The sequence below is a fragment of the Eretmochelys imbricata genome, chromosome 21, assembly GCF_965152235.1.
Source record: "Eretmochelys imbricata isolate rEreImb1 chromosome 21, rEreImb1.hap1, whole genome shotgun sequence".
Taxonomy (NCBI): Eukaryota; Metazoa; Chordata; order Testudines; family Cheloniidae; genus Eretmochelys; species Eretmochelys imbricata.
In genome coordinates, this window is record NC_135592.1 from 4,570,761 (window position 1) to 4,584,005 (window position 13,245).

The 13,245-nt window shown below is 43.3% G+C and overlaps 1 protein-coding gene across 1 annotated transcript in view; it reads left to right on the forward strand.

Annotated features, from left to right (window-relative positions):
- Positions 1 to 13,245, forward strand: part of PLXNA2 (plexin A2) — a 283,288-nt gene that overhangs the window by 106,505 nt on the left and 163,538 nt on the right. Inside the window, exon 3 of the mRNA XM_077839199.1 lies at positions 1,886 to 2,020. Coding sequence (XP_077695325.1) covers positions 1,886 to 2,020 — 135 coding nt within the window. The remainder of the gene's footprint in view (positions 1 to 1,885; positions 2,021 to 13,245) is intronic.

Sequence of the window (13,245 nt, forward strand, 5' to 3'; positions counted from 1 at the left end):
GTGGTATGATCTCAGCAGCGGCATGCCTTTCACCAGCAGTGGGGTTGATTATAACTTGTGTAGGGTTTTCCTGCAGGGAGAGGGATTTATATCATCCAGCTTCAAATCACCATGCCAAAAGACTAGGAGACCTTTGAATGGAACAAGCCATGTGACCACTGAGCTATTTATCCATCCACTTGGCAGCTTGTGCTTTGGCTAGATGTTTCTTGCTGGAACCTGTGAATCTGGCATATTATCTCAGAGGACCATATCATCTCAGAACATGGCAGATTCAGTCCTTAGCGTCTTAACATTTTAAAGGACTTCCCCACTGGGGAGGGGGTATGGTAGTCAGCATGAGTCAGTCCTCTTCTTGGATGCTGTTATAGCACGAAACTTTGGGGCTGGTTCTGCTCTCAAACGCAGGGTGCGTTGGGGGTAGCTCCACTGTAACCAAGGGTGAATTTCAAATAAGTGATTGTACAGGCACAAGTCCCATTTCAAAAGGACGTGTGATCTGGAGTCACTTAGAATGAGATGCTTTTGAAAATCACATCCAAAGTTTGTGAGTGTGTGTGTGTGTGTGTGTGTGTGTTTCAATTCACACACAGTTTTGTCCCTGAGTCAGAGAAGAAAGGAAAACAGAGAGAAGCGTGTGTGTGACAAATGATAGTCATTTCACTTAATGCACTTCTGAAAAGAGCTCCGATACCATGGTGATGAGCATGGAACCTGACTAGAATAGAAGAGTGGCCACTGTAAATCAGATCAGATCCAGCTTCTGTCTCTAAATAAATATGCAATATTTACCAATCATACTCCTAAAAACTATTCGCTCCCCTGTTTTGGCAGATGGAATATTGAATTTGGGGTTGTGGGAAAATGGGAAGTCATAGATGGTCAATAATTTTAAATGGCTTAGTATTATAACTCATATTCCCAAAGTTACTGTATAAACATAAAGACCTTGATTCCTCTCTCACACCAGTACAAATCAGGAGTAACTTCACTGAAGTCAATGGACTTATACTAGTATAAATCAGATCAGAATCAGAATCCATGGGCAAAATTTTCACACAGCCTTATCATCCACAGTCCGGATCAGATTTCCGAAGAGCTCAGCTCCCATTCAAGCATTTAGCGGTCAGATTTTCAAAAGAACTCAACTCACACTGAGAGCATGTTGCATGCTCTGCACTTTTGGACATCCAGCTCCAAGCGTCTGTGTATAGGGCAGGCCTAAAAGTAATAGTGGAGTACCTGTTTGTTTGATTTTGTTTTTCCGTTGTCCAGGGTGTATTATTGCTCTTCTCTGATTCAGTAGGAGACATATGGTGAAAGACCATTTCTTTCTGAATCTCTTTCCTTTTCCCCAAGGTTCAGTAGAGTCATAAAGTCAATGGAATGACACAAATTATATCAGCTGAGGATCTGGAAAGGTTTTCTTTATTATTTGTCATTGTTATTGTGGAAGCACTCAGAGACCAGGGTCCAACTGCGCCATGCACTGTACATACAAAGATCAATGTCCCTGCCCCAAAGATGTTGCATTCTAAGCTTAAGACAAAAGGCAACATCTGAATCCAACAGCCAGGTGGGAAGCGAGCAAAGTAAGAGTGAGACAATTGTGATCAGCCTGTGAAGTTCCCGTTTCACCATGCCAGCTTCCCAGTTCTTCCACATTTCCTAGCTGGAAGTCTCACGATTTCTCATAGCGTGTGGAAGTAATGTTGCACTGAGATGTAGAAAGCTCCTCGACTTTAACTCGTGCTCCCTCATGTTGGTTATGAGCGTTCCTTGCCTTATCACAAACACTGGTTCTGCATTTCGTGTCTAGCCTGCCCGTGCTTTTGCACATTCAGCTGTAGTGACATAACCTGTCATCTGCCTGTCCTTTTTTCAGATCCGAGCAGATGGCCCACCCCATGGTGGAATTCAGTATGAAATGGTCCCAGTTTTCAAGGACGGGAGCCCGATCCTTCGAGACATGGCCTTCTCCATCGACCAGAAGTATCTGTATGTCATGTCGGAAAGACAGGTAAGCAGTGCTCTTCTACACCTCCATGGCTGCAGCTTTACTCCTGTGCACTGTACCTGAGCACAGTTCAGGGGTCAGTACAGGTAGGTACAGTGCCAAAGGAGGTTTAATTGACCAGAGACAGCCATCTGTGCATGAGGGGTGAAAGAACTTCCCTCCACGCTAGCAAGCTATTGTCTGTAAGAAATGGAGATTGGGTTGAGTTGCCGTCAGTGAAATATGGTTTGGGGATTTGGATCTTGGTCTACTAGGAAAATATGTCCCAAGCACAAGCCTCACCCATTCATTCCCCTCAGCAAGTTTGGCAGGAGGCTGATTTTGCATAGCTTTGCTGGAATGCCTGTTATGATTTTTTGTTTTGTTTTCTGGATTGAGTGAGATTTTTTTTAAAATGCTTATGAACACAAGTGATTGTTGCAAACAGGGCTGGAGCCAGGACCTGCTACAGGCATATGCTGTGCAAGCAAGGTCTTCCAATGCAACTAAGTGTTCAGGCACTGGACTGACATTCAGGAGAACTGCTGTCTCTTCCTGGCTCTGCCACAGGCTTCCTGTGTGATCATGGGCAAGTCATTTAGTCTTTACCTCAGTTCCCTATCTCTAAAATAGGATACTTTCCTATCTTACGGGGGTGTTGTGAGGATATATCTATTAATGGTTATTTCTGATACGACGGGGGTCATCTAAGTACTTAGTTAGATACACACACAGTCCTTTATCTACACTCTTAGAGCTCTGCTAATGCACTTTAGTCCTAACTTGCATCTTCCCAGGCCCTCAGCTCCGTCAGTGCTCCTCAGTCCTGACCTACCGTACCCCCTGGAACAGAAAAAGCTTTTGATAAATGAGGCAGAATTTCCTGGGGACTGTTTCACACCACAGAAGACTAGCCTGACAAAGTTAAAACTCATCTCACTTGTGAGCCCAGATCAGAGGTCAGGCTATTAACTCACTCCAAACCAAAGTGAGATTTCAAGTAGAGATACAGAGAGAGAAAGTCAGCGCCTGAGTCATTGCCTCCTGGCTGTGTCAGCTCCTCTAAGATTCCTCAATATTTACTGTCTGCAGGGCCTTTCCTCTGAACCTGTTTACGAGCATGATAAACTGCCCCTCTGAAAAGAGGGACCAGACTGTACAAAGCAAGACTAAAATGATTATGACGGAAATTTATGGCCTGCAGTCCACTGGAGTCTGTTGCTTAGGGGAGCCAACACAGTGTTAATAATACAGGACCTCAACTGTAACAGAGCTGTGCGAGCCATTCCTCTCTGAGATGAGGAAACACAAGCGGTCCCAACCGCTAAGCCAGGCTCTTGGGTTCACTGACTCCGTTAAGCATTTTAGTGGCCATCACTCACAACGATATAATACAGATTAATAGAGCTGGTGCTTTGTGAGTGGGGGAGGGTGGGAGGTTACATCTGAAGAGGTCCAGATGTCAATGGATTTTTTCATGTTGAGTTAACCCCATCGTCGCTGTGAGGCACAATACTGAATGTGGAGCTTTCTGCACCTGTTAGCACAGAAAGGCGCTGCCGCCCCCACCCCATCCACCCTGCTTGAAAAGGTGGTAACGAAAGACTCATTACCCTAAGTCGGGTTGGGAGCTTGTCTCAGATTTATGACATGGGGTGTGTTCTTGTTTTAATATTGCAGCACACCCGAAGGCCCTAATCTCGTTTCTGTGGTGAATGGGAAGTCAGTTTGAGTCCCATACCGTTAGAATAGGAGATGTCCACAGCTTCTGCAATGAGAAGGAAGGGCACCTGCATTTCCTTCGCAGCTGAATTCCTTCTGACCTTCTCAGCCTCCTCCTGGAATTATTCAGAGCCTTACATCTGAATGGCACTGCTAGAAGGTGGCTGTACTAGGGATCACAATCACATCCTTATCACTTGGGACCACAACAACTTAGAAGAGTCAGGTTACTTGTCAGAATGTGGTTTTTTCAAATCCATGGCTGCAGCCCGCCATGTTGTAGTGTGCCTATGAAATTCCCCAACAAGAAGGAGAGTGGGAGGTATTACGAAAGGTCCTGAGGTTTTAAATCAACACTGTAGCAAATGTATAATCACCTATGTGCTTTGTGCTATCCTACACCGTGCTACACATCATGGCCACTCAGAGCACCTCAGTGATAGAACCCAGATCCTCCTACAGTAAAAACACAGGCCACTTCCACTTCAGTTAAAGGTGAATCTCCATGAGCTGTTTACATTATAGAGCCCATGATACATATGTGAGCCATTCCATGTCCATCCACTAGAAGGCAGTGACACAACAGGCAATGTTGCTTAGTAGACAGAGCACTGGACTGGGATTCAAAAGACCTGGGTTCTGTTCCTGGTTCTGCCACTGGGCTGCTGAGTGACTCTGGATAAGTTGATTTCTCTCTGTGTGCCTCATTTTCCCCATCTGTAAAATGGGGATAATGTTACTGACCTCCTTTGTAAAGTGTTTTAAGATCTACAGATGAAAAGTGTTGTATAACAGCTAGGTAGTAGTATTATAGTCACACTAGCTAGTTCATTGTCATTTGCAAAAGATCATCTGTGAACCAGGTCAGAGCAAAGAAGGAGGCGGGAGGAAAATATACTCTCTAGCTCGAAAGTTATTTAATGCCAGAGAATAAATGGTTTATAGAATGAGCAGGGAATTTTTCTCCCTAAAAAGAACATCCCTGTAGTTAATTAAGTCATCTAATTATAGCAACTTAGTAATAGAAACTACTATAAAGAGCTACAAATTTAGGACTTCTTCCCAGAATGCACTAGGCCACTGGATTAGACAATTTATTCCGTTTATTTTATTTGGCACTGAGTCCATGATGCTACGCCCAGGCAGAGAAACTAAATATTGCAAGGAGCTGTGTGACTTTTCTAAAATTGAATGCCCCAGTTTGAAACATGGATGCTGCGATCATTTTCCTGGGGCCACAACATCTCTCACGCACACCCATAGATGGGAGAAAAAACAACTTGAGTTTGAAATAGGTTTCCAAGGGAAATCCAGCATGGATGCCTCCAACTCATCTCTTATCAGGTGAGAGGGCCTAAATATTCATCAAAGTTTCTAATTTGCTTAATTGTGAAGCAAAATGATGTGGAGAGAATTAGTAAATAATGAAACATACCTGGAGCGTAAATTCCATTTTGAGCTGTAGACGTATGTGCATTGCACTGGCAATGGCTGTTATGTGTCTCCCATGTTAGTAATCCAGTAATGATAGAGGCCTGCTGCGTTCCCGGTTACTTACCTGACTTAGGCCCAAATCCCCAAAAGTATTTAGTCTCCTAATTTACACTGGGGGAGAGGGGGAGCCCTTACTCCCTTAGCCCAAGTGGTAAAGGTTCGTGATTTGGTATTAGAGATCATAGGACATCATTCTATATGGAATTCTCCAGCAGTCTTTCTCCTTATGACCCTGCATCCCTATATCCTGGTGATGTGATAGTTCAGCAAAATATGCTGGGTAATATTTTTTTCCTTGAATCCTGTGCAGAAAAGGTGCCCAGTGATTTAAAAGGGGTCAGTACTGAGAAAAGCAGAAAGGCCCATCAATTGCCAAAGCTGTGAGGCTGTAAATAGCGGGAAATGCCTTTAAAAGAACTGAAAACGCACAATAAAAATGTCTTTAAAGGTCTTGAGTCCCAGAGGAAAACACTGTGAAATTTCTACCCAAGTTAAAGGGACATGGACAGGTAGTTTAACCTTGAAGTAGAGCTGCCAGAAATTATTTATTAATCTGGTGGGGAAGGTCATCCAGATTCTGTGATGCATGTTACTCTTTCCCCTTTTAAACAGATATTTAGCATCTCTCTGTAACCAACTTTTTAAACCCCACCATTTTCGTAGGGTCCACCAAAACACATGCACTCTCCTGCTTGTTCAGCTGTTCTTTGAGTTGTGTGTCTTCACCAACACCCCTGATGATACTAGAGCAAACTAGGAGTGAAATAAAAGAATCTGTGTTGGGTCAGTATTACACAGAATCAAGAAGCCATATCAAAGTGGGGATATTTTCCAGCAAAAAGCTCATCTTCTTGCACATTTAAAGGTGGCTGGTATCAGGTTTACGCTTAAATGAATTGGAAAGAACAGGTATCTAATCCGAGAGCCTGGAGTGCCATCGGATGTATGGTGGTTCCACCTTCACAACGGCTTTTGTCTCATTGCCCCACCCCCACACTTCCCAGTGGTGGCAGTTCACTCCAATTTAGCTACAGTCCACATGTGCACCTGTCATGTTCTGTCACCAGCTTTTTCCAGTGCAGACTCTTTGATTTCTCTCATGTCTTTTAACAGTAAAGGAGCAGCACCAACGACTCCACAGCCCAGTTTAAAGGCACACAAGGAAAGAGAAACTCCATTTTGAGGGCTGTCTTCAGGGTACTGTCAAATGTATGCTTTAGAAATTATTATTAGGGTGTGTTACGTGGGGTGCAGCCTTCGTCCTCTGTACACTTTGCTCTAAATAGCTCTTAGGTTATAAGAGAAGTGTGTCTATAGCAGAAATTCAATCCCCCAAAATTCAGCACCGTTCCACCAAGCAGTGTTTCCGCTAACAGGCTGCACAGGACTTAAATAGCAGGAGGAGGCAAACTGTATTAGCAGAGCTCCGTCGGGAGCCAGTACTGGAGTAACTCCAGTGGTTGCGGATCAGGACTGAGATGCATGGGCACATATGCAATGTCCAAAGACTGGAATAGCAGGAGGTGCTGTAGGTTAGGGTTGAGATGCATTGGCAGAATTATGTGGTGTTTCAGGACTGGAATAGCAGGAGGTGTTGCAGATCAAGACTAAGATGCATTGGCACATCTGTGGTGAGGGAATGCCAGTTTTAGCTCTGTGCCCAGCATAAACTGCCTCTCATTTTTTACAGGCACCTAAATTCAATTAGCAGGTTTTTTTTTAATGAAATACAATTCTGAATTTGAGGTCCTTGCTGCTACTGGCCCTTCCGCCTGCTTCACTGACTCCTGCTGAAATCAACGAGGCAGAAGGATGCACCTTGTACATTCAGCAGCATATGTGGACGTGTTCCACCTTGGATGTGTCTGCAATGATTAAGCCGCAGTTGAGGGGTCAATGACACTGGGAGAGCAGAGCAGTCATAAATGTCTGGGATCTGCCACGAGCCTCTGAATTAAAGACTTTTCTTTCGAGTGGTAAATCTATCATAAACCCAACACCGACAGTGTCTGCATGTGTAAGGAAGGCTCCGAGGTTTCCTCCTCTTCGGAGAGGATCTGACTGCAGTTTGCTGGGAACACCCTTAAAGTGATAGTTATAGTTAGTAAAGAGGCTTTATAAAAATGCAGTCCTGGAGCCTTAATTGTGCACCTGTCATGAAGGGAATCACCTTTTTATAAATGAAACTCAGAGCTTTTCAATTAAATTTACCCTGCAGGGCAGGAGAAAATTTATGACTGCAAGGTTGTAACCCCTTCTTACTCAATATGTCTGCTTTCTGTCCACCTTTGAGTCAAAGCTGCACTTTTATAAACAGCAACTTTGATTGTGCCCCCACTTACATCTGTGTAAATCATGAGCAACTATTGAAATGAATGGACGTAGACTGGTGTGAAAGTGATGTAAGCATCGGGATAACCAGGCCCACAGATGCTCTGCTTCCTGTTCATCATGCAGAGCTAATATTATTATTTCTATTACAGTAGCAAATAGATCCCTGACCAAGAGTGTGCTGGGTGCTGTACAATCACAGAGCAAAAGACAACCCCTGGTCCAAGAAGCTTACAGTCCAGTGAGATGAGGCTTGATGAGATATTTTATAAAGGGCTGAGCACAATACTGCAGTTGGTTGTAGAGGATAATCCTGAACTAGTCAGGGGAAATGGGGCTTACTAGGTCTTTCCTCTTTCTAATTTATATAAAAGCTGTCAGCTAAATTCTGACTGCAGAAACTTTGTAATTAGTGACCCAGGCTTCCTTTGAGACCTTCAGCAAGTCACTTAGCCTCTCTGTGCCTCAGTTTCACATCTGCACAAAGGGGATAATAGCACTGCCCTGACACAGAGGTGGTGTGAGGATAAATGTATTAAAGATTGTGAAGCGCTTTCAGATCTACTGATGAAAAAGTGCTCGACAAGAACTAGGCAGTGGTGGCGGTGGTATTATTACTGTTATTAATTATTATTTATTAGTGATAGTTTGCCAGACACTACGTATAGTGTGCAACAGCAGCAGTTAGAAGGATCTTGACCTGTAAACAGAGAAAGATGAACAAGTCATAGCAAGTAATTTCTTTGGACTTCACCTCCTTCTTCCTGTCTGTGAACAGACTGTGCTTTTTCCTCCAGTTTATTTGTGCTTTGTTATTTTCTGAACAGTTTCTTTGAATAACTCTTGATTTGTAGCTTGTTTGTATTTTGATCGGATGCATAGGTCACTCGATATATGTTTCTCTTCCCTGATTGGAGGAGTATAACTTTTAGAATGAGATTTCTAGGAAGAATACTTGCCTTTCCAAATCCAAAATTTGTCTCCCGTAAACATTCTTCAATATCCATGTAAACTTTGTTGCCTCCATGAACATTCCTGCCAGCAAACTCATCCTTGGTTGGTTGGTTGGTTAGTTAGTTAGTTTGGAAGTTCTTTGGGGCAAGGACCTGGAGCTCCTAGGCACTACCATAATAGAAATAAAAATCATCCATTCGAGGGAGGATAAAATCCATGAATGACTGTGAGGCTCAGATATTCAGTGACAAGAGTCATGGAAATGCCATAGATGGAGATACACTGCCCTTTTCACATCTGGAAGTGCAAGTGGGTGTAAAACTCCATTAGGGCTTCTTGGCACCACCTGAGCAGAGTAAAGGGACTTTCATGTAAATGAGAGTCTGGCCTCTGTGGTTCCCAAATCCTGCATCATGCCCTTTCATCCTTACCTGCTTGGGAATCGCTGGTGGGTATCCCAATTTTACCTTTAGAAATAATTTTAAGGGGTGGGGGGAGCAACAGAGCACATGAGTGATTTCTCATGGCTTATGTGACATTTTTATACTAGTTTGATGTAGTTCAGAGACCATTATGCAGAATATTATGAGCAGAGCTGCACTCCCTCCCGTCACTTGGTGGGAGGTGGAAAAGATTAATGCCAGCCCCTATAGATTCCCCTCACGTCCCAACAAGAAGGGCAAGGCAGTCAAAGAAGAGAACGGACTGAGCCCCTGCCTGCCCATATAAATGATGGGCCTTCTCCCTCAGAGCCAGTGGGAGGCAGGTGAACTCTGCCATGGAAGAGCCAGGGAGGTGGAGAGATTGATTCTTGAAGGTTATTTGAATGAAAGGGGAGGAGAGAGCTGTTTTATGTGCCAACAGAGATTTCCTCTCAACCTCATCTGAAGCTGTAATGGGTTACAATATGCACATGCCAGGTAGGTTTGACCGGTAGCAGTTAATTAACATCTGCTCTAGGGGGCTTGTCTCAGGTCTCTTTTTCCAGAATAGGCAGCTGTAAAAGGAAGGAGATTAGGGAGTAGGTGGTTTTCTAATCAGTACCCAGGTTTATTCTAATTTCTGTTCCTTTATAGTTTGCGGCCACTTGCTTATATATTCCTTGCACGCGCGCTCGCTCGCTCTCTCTTTCTCTGCCTGTCTCAATGAGTGAAGTCCAGATACTTACCTTCAGTTACCTTAATCAAGGTGCATGCAAAAGGCAGCACACTGGGCATGGAACTAGAAGACAAGAACTCCCAGATTTTATTCTCATCTCTGCCACTGTGCATGTTATTGGGCCAAACACTCGCCCTTTCTTTGCCTCAATTTCCCCATCCACAAACTGTGGAAAGTACTAGCTTACCAGGGTGCTCCAAGGATTAGTTAGTTTGCAGACCACTTTAATGCCAGAAGGCACCATAGAAATACAAAAGCTGCCATTAATCACAACACAAAGCTGGAGTTCTGTCACTGAGCCACACTGAGAGATGGACCAGTGCACTCATGGGGTGTATATATGTACATACATGTGTGTGTATGAATTTGGGGTTAAACGGCAAGTGAGCTAACCCCCTCTGCCATCCAGCCTCCTCCCTACCATTATAATGCTTTACAGATCAGTTGCAATAGAATGGGGGGAGGGGATTGCAAACTCTCATAAGCAAGGTTACATCATGCAATTGCTTACTGCCCTGTTTATTTGCAGAATAGGAATAAAACATAGTGCAACTGCATGATAGCCCATTAGGGCTTTATGTGAAGAAACGGTCTGTGTCTCTTCTGTTAGCTGTGAAATATTTGCCTAGCAAATATCCCGTGTCAGGAGCTGCAGACCGGCAGGAGTCTCTGGGAATAATTTGTGGTATAACTCTCCATCCTGTAACTCCAAGACATATAGATCCTGTGATAAGCTCTTTGCTTTGAACTGAATGGAGGGGGAGGAGGGCAGAAGATGCCTAGATGATTTAAAAGGGTTTGGAATTGGAGCGGGGACTGAGAAAAACAAGGACGTAACATCAATCCTGGACAGAGAGGCCATAAATACTGCGGGTGTCCTGAAGAAAACGCAATAAAAATGCACAAGATTAATAAAAAATCTGGAGTCATAAAGGGGGGACAACAAACTGATTAAAATTTTAACTCTATTATCTGTTTGCTGAACAGCTAGTTCACTGGGCATAATCTTAGCAATGTTCAGTCCAGTAAAGCAGGGAGACTGGCCTGGTTGGATTCAGGTACACGCACTCAGAATCCAATTTACCTAAAGATTCACTGTTCCTCTCAAATTGAACCAAGCATCCAGTTTGCAAAGCTGCAGTTTCTGTGCTCGTAATTGCTGGGTAAGGTAGGACTTATCACGTCTCATGTGCAGCTTGTCCACCTTAGACAGTTGATTACAAACCCAAAATTCTCCACAAGTTTGCCAAAAAGTCTGCAAGACAGGAGTGGGCGCTTTTCTTTCTTGCTATGGTAGGAATGGCCCCAAATTGCTGGATATTTTTGGGGGTCACACAGCCTTTCTGGATAGATATGGGCCAATGCTTGGTTCAGAGTGTAATCTGTGCCAAAACTCTCTGGGTTTTGATCTAATGCCAATATTTTTCCCTACATGAAATTTCATCAAAATCAATATGGTTTTGCAAAAAAATTCCAAATGGCATTTCCTGACAGAAAACTGTTATGATGGAAAACTTTCCGACCAGCTGTAGAAAGGAGTGTTCATGAACACACCTACAGGTGAGATACTAGAGTGTTTTGGATGAACTGCCTGTGGACTACACCCACCATATTTTGCGTCGCTCTATTCTCCAGGAGAAATACACAGTTTTAATGACAGAGTGAGATTTTCAAATGTGATTTAGGAGCACACGTCCCATTGAAAATCACTGGGCATTGAGCTCCTAAGTCATTAAAGTGCTTGTGAAAAATCTTACCCCAAATGCAAAGTAATGCTCTCCCCTGTGCTTAAAGCAAACTGCTAATGAAGTTGAATACCCTTTTTTCTTCTACAAGGAATAACTTGTAGTTAAAAAGCCTGTTGAAGTAGCCAGCTAGGCTTCCCATGGTACCATTACGCCTTCCCACTTCACGTCCAGCCTTCCAGTTGGGTAGTAAATCCTGACCCATCTAAGGCCAAGTTGCGCTGGGCTGACAATTCACCGTGAGAGTAAGTGGAGTCAGGGCATCTAACCTCTTGAACTCTTGCCATCTTTTTCACACATTAGCAGAAACATCCCCACAAAACATTTAGATTCTTCTCGCCCTCCAAATATTGTTGGTGTTGAGTTAAAGATTGGAGTGGGTCAGAAAATGTGAAAATAAATGCATCTAACATTTTGAAGTTGTTTCCATTTTGCAGGTTTCTCAGCATACCCATTATTCAATTTTTTTCACAAAATTTTTATTCCAATTTATCAACATTTGTGTTTAAAAAATCTCAAAACCTTCAGGAAAAAGAGCATTTGGATGGTAGAAGTCATGAATCCTTTTTGTGAAAAATGAATCTTTTGGGTAAAAAAACAAACAACTTCCGGAAAGTGCTTCATTTTCTAAAAAGGCCATTTTTTTGACCAACTCTGTTAAACATGAGTAGGGCAGTGATTCTTAGATTGATCTGTGGATAGCTGGTTGGTCACATGATGCTGTTTCCTCCTTATTTCCACTTTGAGATGTCTAAAAATACTTCGCTATTTTTTAATTTTCTACATAAATAACTGCTGAAGTTGCCTTAAGGGTGCTACACAGTCATGAACGGGAGGACAAGTGGGGGCAGGTGAGCAGGAGGTGCTGCTGGGTAACAGGAATGCAGAACAGGAAATGGAAAAGGACAGATCTCCATAAAAGTCTCTCTAGTAGAGTGTGGTCTGCAGGATGAAAAGGATGGAGACTCCTTGACTTAGGGGCGTGGCTCAGAGAGATGCTTTCAACAGCACATTATTGGTGTGTTCCCCAATGACCTGGTCACGTTAGACTACCTTCAGCCTAAATATCCAGCTTGTTTTTGTTTTCTGTAGACAATTAGAGGTAATTAAAAAATCAAATTAAAATTAATCGGTCATTAAGAAAAACGACCTCGCAAGCAGGATATGTTAACTAGCATTAATTGATCTTTTAAAAAAAAAACAGGCAGGTGGGACAACATATTGTCTCATTTTTCTTCCCTGTAGACAGTTAATATGCAGAGCAGTGGTTCTTAATTTGTCCTTGTCTGGGTCAATTTCATGGTGTTTCTAAGGCTCCGATCCTGCATGGACTTATGCACATGAGGAGTGTCATTGCTTTCACTGGTGCCAAGTTCAGTGTGTAAGTCTTTGCGGGATCAGTCTCTTATATGATGAGCTTTCATAGAACAGAAAGAGGGTTAAAAATCATCCATCCCAGCATCAACATTCAACTTCAGATAGTCAGCAAGTTTATCTAAATGTGGCATATTCTAAGCATTGTTCACACGGTTCTTCCTTTTACGCATTCCCTACATTTGCTCTCAGGGTTTGATTTTTTTCTTTTCTTTTTGTGTATCTATTTTTCCCCTGCCAGGCACAGCCACAGGGCCCCCAGCATGCACTGGCCTCTGCGTTTGCTTCCCTTTCCAATTGCTCCTGCTCCCCAGACCCATTGTTTACTTTTCAGACAGGCAGCCACAGCCCTGAAGTGCTTCCAGAGCTCCCTCGCTATACACATGCTTCCACATATACATACACACGTTCACAAAGCACTAATGCACAAGAATTTGGCAAGGGGGATAGACGACAGTTTCTTCATAGTGG